The 6,407-nt window shown below is 33.9% G+C and overlaps 2 protein-coding genes across 2 annotated transcripts; both read left to right on the top strand.

The window, feature by feature from the left end:
• The first annotated feature begins 234 nt into the window (after positions 1-234).
• On the top strand, positions 235-5,250 carry LOC118482677. The gene is made up of 12 exons (XM_035978270.1): positions 235-298; positions 744-923; positions 1,055-1,243; positions 1,338-1,574; positions 1,692-2,072; positions 2,116-2,122; positions 2,209-2,721; positions 2,809-3,152; positions 3,226-3,780; positions 4,027-4,446; positions 4,646-4,843; positions 4,892-5,250. The coding sequence occupies exons 1-12, from the start codon at positions 235-237 to the stop codon at positions 5,248-5,250; spliced, it is 3,447 nt and encodes a 1,148-aa protein (XP_035834163.1).
• Positions 5,251-5,312: 62 nt separating this feature from the next.
• On the top strand, positions 5,313-6,191 carry LOC110881328 (ATP-dependent DNA helicase pif1-like). Its single transcript, XM_022129619.1, has one exon. The coding sequence runs from the start codon at positions 5,313-5,315 to the stop codon at positions 6,189-6,191; it is 879 nt and encodes a 292-aa protein (XP_021985311.1).
• Positions 6,192-6,407: the final 216 nt, after the last annotated feature.

Raw genomic sequence — 6,407 nt, 5'->3', positions numbered from 1 at the left:
ATGTTAATGCATTCCATTGTTAATATAGACTGGTGTGTAACCGTTTTTTGTTTATATCCATTGACATAAATTTTATGATTTATGAGTCCGTATAAAATAGAGATTGATGTACACAATTACCACCATAATGGTTAGTTAGAGTTTATATCTGAATCTGGATTGATTAAATATTACTTAACATGTGATCCAACATATCAACTCTTTATTGTAACACTTTTTTTTAAATTGCCAGCAATGCCTAAACGACCAAAGACTGACTCCGTATACAATGACATTGATAAAGAAAACACTCAGGATGGTAAGTTATTTAAAGTTTTTCAACTTTTTTCGTACTCATTCCTAAAAAACAATAACTTTAAAATTAGCTAGCACATGATAATTATTTTAACAACTATTTGAGTATATATATATTTTTTATGCGCAGTTCACCGAAATGAAAACACATTCACCGACATTGTTAACGGTATAACACTAATTCTTTCATTATCCATTTCGATTCTTTTACGACTACTTAGTTAGCTAAGTATTATGCTCGAATTGTTTATTAATTCTTCCATTTTCTTATTTTTGTCTCTTCAAAGTTCGACGAGGCCGAAGACCTTTATCAAGCATAACCAATGGTATTATTTTAGCTATATATTTTTATAACAAAATGAAAATTATCCTTTCTTGATTTACAACTAACTATTTTGATTTGTTTTTTTTATTATAATTTTGTGAATACGTATACGATTTTCTGTTAGTTGTCCTTCCAATTGTTACTCAAGACGAGGCTTCTCATAGAAGGAAATTAAGGAAATTATACTTGAATAATAAGAGATCAAATGGAGGAACTATATCGTCATCCCTCAATATTGTATCCACCAATATTAATTCCACTTCCACTCCGTGTGTTACACAACATCGTCCAGTTTCACCTGATGGTATGTTATTTTAAAAGCTATACTTTTGTTTAATTTATTATATATCATTTCAATTACGTTTAGTATCAATTAAATTTTATATAAATACGTGACAATGAATTTATTTTTTGTGCTTTAATATTTTCTATTAGTGACTCGAACTCTACAAAACAAGGATAGAGATAACATGCGATTACCTAGATCTATTCTTGACAAAAGAAGATCTACTACCATAGGTGTTACATCGGATAACATAGTCAATGTTATTAGTTGTCACAATTTTGAATCCACTCCTGATGTGGCTAATAATGTTACTCCAAGTCCCTCAAGTATGGTAACAAGTAAGTAATTTATTAATTTAATGTTTATATATTTTATTATGTTTGTATTGTTTTGCATCGATATGTTGACTATGCTTTTTGTTAATTGTACTAGGTAACATTAGTTATACTACGAGCAATCTTACAACGAGAGCAAATGGTTTTAGAATAAATATTTCAACTGGCATCACATCAACCACCCGCACATCATCTTTGAATTGTAATTTGCCAAGGCTATCATCTGGGAAACGTAAGTTGGTATGCAAACCGCGTATTTCATCTCCTATACCAATGATCGACTTGACCACAGAGGAAACCGTAGAACGAGATCCTTATAAAGGTGTTTCTACAGGTTAGGTTTGTTTATAAGTAATGCTACGTAATGTAAAAATATAAACTTATAAATATGTATATCTTATTATTTTAATGAATGTTGTATATATAACTCTAATGTTGTATGTTTTAACAGATTATTTGGATCATGGTGATCAAGTTATTACTTGTGAAGTTTGTTATGCAAACTTATGGGATGCAGAGAAAGGAAACGGAAGAAAAGAGGGTGGCAAAATATGTCATATGTTATGTTGTGGTTATGCCAAAGTTGTGTTACCTGATTACAAATCTGCGACACCTTATTATAAATGTCTATTCATGTCCAATGATAACGAAAACATGCACTTTTTGAAGAACATTCGACGTTACAATTCTATGTTTGCGTTTACGTCAATGGGTGGTAAGGTTGACCACACCGTTAATACTGGTAATGCTCCTTTTTGCTACAGAATTAATGGTGAAAATTATCATGCTATTGGTAGTCTTGTGCCAGAAAACGGAGGGAAACCTAAATTTTGTTAGTTATACATATACGATACTGAAAATGAGTTGGCAAACAGGCAATCAGTTTTTAGGTACCATGCAAAAACTTAATTTTTTATAACACTTGTTTTAACTATATATTTACTTACTATGTCAATTTTATGAAACAGGTCTTTAGACGATGCTTCCTCATCAACTTCTTCAGACGAAACTGATAATAAGTTGATACAACAAATCAAAGCAATGTTGGATGCCAACAATGTGCTTGTGAAAATTTATAGGATGGTTAGAGATTGCTTCCAAGAGAATCCTAATACTACTTTGAAGCTTCGCCTTATTGGGAAAAGAGAACAAGATGGTCAGACTTATAACTTACCTACTTCCTCCGAGGTTGCCGCTCTTATTGTTGGAGATATTGATAACGCTCTTGAGAATAGAGATATCGTTGTCGAGACACAAATGGGGTCATTAAAAAGAATAAGTGAGTTGCATCCTTCCTATCTTGCACTTCAGTATCCTATTTTGTTCCCATATGGAGACCACAGTTACAGAATTGACATACCTCATAGGGGTGTCATTGATGTTACTAACAAAAAACGTCCGAATTGTACAATGAGAGAGTTCTTTGTGTATCGTGTACAAGATCATAGTAACCAGTTTTCATTGATTCTAAATTCTCGACGGTTACTCCCACAGTTCTTGGTTGATACTTATACGATGATTGAGAGCGAGCGACTTAACTTTATAAGATTTTAGCAACATGATCTCAGGTCTGATACATACGAGAGTATCCGCAAACTAAGATCTAACGGCCAACAAGATTTATCTAAGGTTGGAAAACGTATTTTCCTTCCATCTTCGTTTACAGGCGGGTCACGATATATGATGCAAAACTATCTAGACGCTATGGCTATTTGTAAATGGTATGGTTATCCCGACTTTTTTATAACCATTACCTACAATCCCAAGTGGCCGAAGGTTCAAAGGTTTCTTAAGGACACAAATCTTAATCCGGAGGATAGGCCTGATATTCTATCGCGAATGTTTAAAATAAAGCTGGATACAATTTGCAAAGATTTGAAAGACTGTCATTTGTTTGGAAAAGCTGCAGCTGGTATGTTATTAAAGTTACTTTTTTTTAAACATGATCTCAATGATATGTAACAGTTTTTTACTTTTTTGTGTAGTTGTTTACACTATTGAGTTTCAGAAGCGAGGATTGCCTCATGCGCGTATGTGCTTATTCATGGAAAATGATTATAAACTTCCAACTGTAGACCATGTTGATCAGTTTATTTCTGCAGAAATCCCTGACATAAACGAAGACCCGGAACTCTATACGCTTGTGAAAGATCATATGATTCACGGTCCATGTGGTAATGCTAGAATGAGCTCTCCATGTATGGTTGATAGAAAATGTTCAAAAGGTTTTCCCAAGAAATTTCAAGATCAGTCAACCTTGGATTCTAACGGATTTCCCTTATACAGAAGAAGAGATGATGGTGCTTTCGTTTTAAAAAATAGAATTGAGTTAGACAACAGAAGTGTTATACCTTACAATAAAAAAATTTTGAAAAGATATCAGGCGCATATAAACGTTGAATGGTGCAACCAAGCGGCGTCAATAAAGTATTTGTTCAAGTATATTAATAAAGGCCCTGATAGAGCAACAATTGCTGTGGTTCCAAGCAATAATGAAAATGAGCAAGCAGAAAATGATGAAATTAAAGAGTATTATGATTGTAGGTATATATCGGCTTGTGAAGCCTCTTGGAAGATTTTTTTCGAATGAAGTTAATTATAGGAGTCCTTCTGTTATGAGGTTGCCTTTCCATCTTCCTGGACAACAAACAAATTATTTCGGTCCTGATGAAGATATTAATCACATCCTAAACAAGCCATCTGTGAACTCATCAATGTTTTTGTCTTGGATGCAACGTAATCAAGAACCTAACGACACTGTTGCACGTACACTAACATATGTACAGTTTCCACGTTGTATGTGTGGAAGCTTAACCAGCGTATATGGGTTCTGAGAATAAAAGGAAAAACAATTGGTAGAATTCATTCCGTTTCTCCGTCTACCGGTGAAGCGTACTATTTAAGAATTCTTCTTAACAAAGTTAAAGGACCAACATCGTTTGATGATATTAAAACAGTTAATGGTCAAGTGTACAATTCTTTTAGAGATGCTTGCTATGCGCTTGGTTTGTTGGATGACGACTCAGAGTACATTGAGGCCATCAAAGAAGCAAATATATCAGGTAGCGCAGGTTATATTCGCAATTTATTCGCCACCATGTTGCTGTCAAGCACTTTATCTAGACCTGAAGTAGTCTGGGAAAGCACATGGAAGTATATGACAGATGATTTTCTTTACAGATTCTCAAAGCATCATCGTGTTTCAGGTAAAATTATAAATTTATTTATTTATTTTTTTGTTACAGTTACTAAAAATTTATCATTAATTTTATATGTTATTTTCATTTTTCACAGCTTAATCAATTCCTGATGAGCAACTAAAGAACTATGTTTTATGCGAAATTGAGAAGTTTTTAACTCGAAATAATTCATCGCTTCGAAGATTTGTATCAATACCTTACCCAGATACTTCATCTTTAGATAACTTTCGTTGCCGATTGATTAACGAAGAGCTTGCACACGACAGAACAGATTTACAAAATGTTTATAAAGGTCAGGTGAATTTGTTAACGGATGAACAACGTTCAGTATATGAACAAATTATGAACGCAGTTGATGGAAACAATGGAGGAGTATTTTTTGTTTACGGTTATGGCGGAACTGGTAAAACATTTTAATGGAAAACATTGTCTGCTGCAATTAGGTCAAAAGGTGAGATCGTATTAAACGTTGCATCTAGCGGAATTGCATCATTGTTGTTGGATGGAGGAAGAATGGCGCATTCTAGGTTTCATATACCTTTGAATCTTAATGAGGATTCCGTTTGTCACATTAAACCTGACGATGATGTAGCTAAATTACTACAACAGACCAAACTCATTATATGGGATGAAGCTCCTATGGTTCATAAACATGCATTTGAGGCTTTGGATAGAACTATGCATGACATTTTCAATATCTCTAATTCATGCAGATCTGATGTTCTGTTTGGAGGTAAGGTTATTGTTTTTGGTGGTGATTTTAGGCAAATATTATCTGTTGTTCCAAACGGGGATGACAAGAAATTGTGAATGCTTCATTATGTTCGTCTTATCTGTGGAGGAAGTGTAAGTTGTTGACTTTAACTCGAAACATGAGGTTAACCGTTGGAAGACCTACATTTGAAGTTAAAGAGATCAATAATTTTGCAAAATGGTTGTTGGACGTTGGTGAGGGAAATGTTGGTGGTTCCAATGATGGAGAAGCAATAATTGAAATACCACATGAGCTTTTAATTGACAGCACATCTGACCCAATTTCTAGCCTGATTGATTTTGTCTATCCGTCAATCTTGGAAAACTACAATGATCGTAATTACTTTAGTACTAGAGCTATACTTGCGCCTAAGAATGAGGTTCATGAGATTAATGACAGATTGTTGGCACTGTTCCCAGGTGAAGAAAAAGAGTATCTTAGTTCTGACAGTCTATGCCCTACTAAAGATGGCAATGCTGATCAGCAAAAAATATACTCACCCGACGTGCTGAACGGTCTTAAAGTATCTGGATTACCAAATCATAGGTTAGTGCTTAAAGTTGGTGTTCCAGTAATGTTGTTACGAAATATTGACCAACGAAATGGTTTGTGTAACGGTACAAGGTTAAAGGTTACAAAACTTTACAGCCGTGTAATTGAAGCTGAGATAATTTCTGGTGGAAATATTGGTTCTCAGACATTCATACCTAGAATGAATTTGGTACCTTCAGACAAAAAGATTTCTTTTGCATTTCAAAGGAGGCAATTTCCAATAACGGTATGTTTTGCAATGACGATCAACAAAAGCCAGGGCCAGTCGATATCTAAGGTTGGTTTGTACTTAAGACAACTAGTTTTCACACATGGTCAATTGTACGTAGCTTTATCCAGGGTTACAAGACGAGATGGAATCAAGTTACTAATACTTGACAATGAAGGCAGACCTGCAAATAAAACAATGAATGTTGTATATAAAGAGATATTCAATGGCTTGTGAATTTTTTATGTTTATCATCTATTTATCTTAGTTCACGTACTTTCTATCATTTTTGTTTCTATTCGAACGAACCTGTAATAAAGTATTTACGCATTAAAGTATAAATTGTTTTTTGTTTAGTAACCCGTGTATTACACGAGTACTTAGACTAGTAATAATAACAAATAATCTCGCTTGAAGATATTTCTTTCATGCTTGATTTCTTGTTCTGAGTCA

This window comes from Helianthus annuus, chromosome 10 (assembly GCF_002127325.2).
Source record: "Helianthus annuus cultivar XRQ/B chromosome 10, HanXRQr2.0-SUNRISE, whole genome shotgun sequence".
Lineage (NCBI taxonomy): Eukaryota > Viridiplantae > Streptophyta > Magnoliopsida > Asterales > Asteraceae > Helianthus > Helianthus annuus.
The sequence above is the reverse complement of the archived record's forward strand: the minus strand, read 5'-3'. Positions and strand labels throughout refer to the sequence as shown.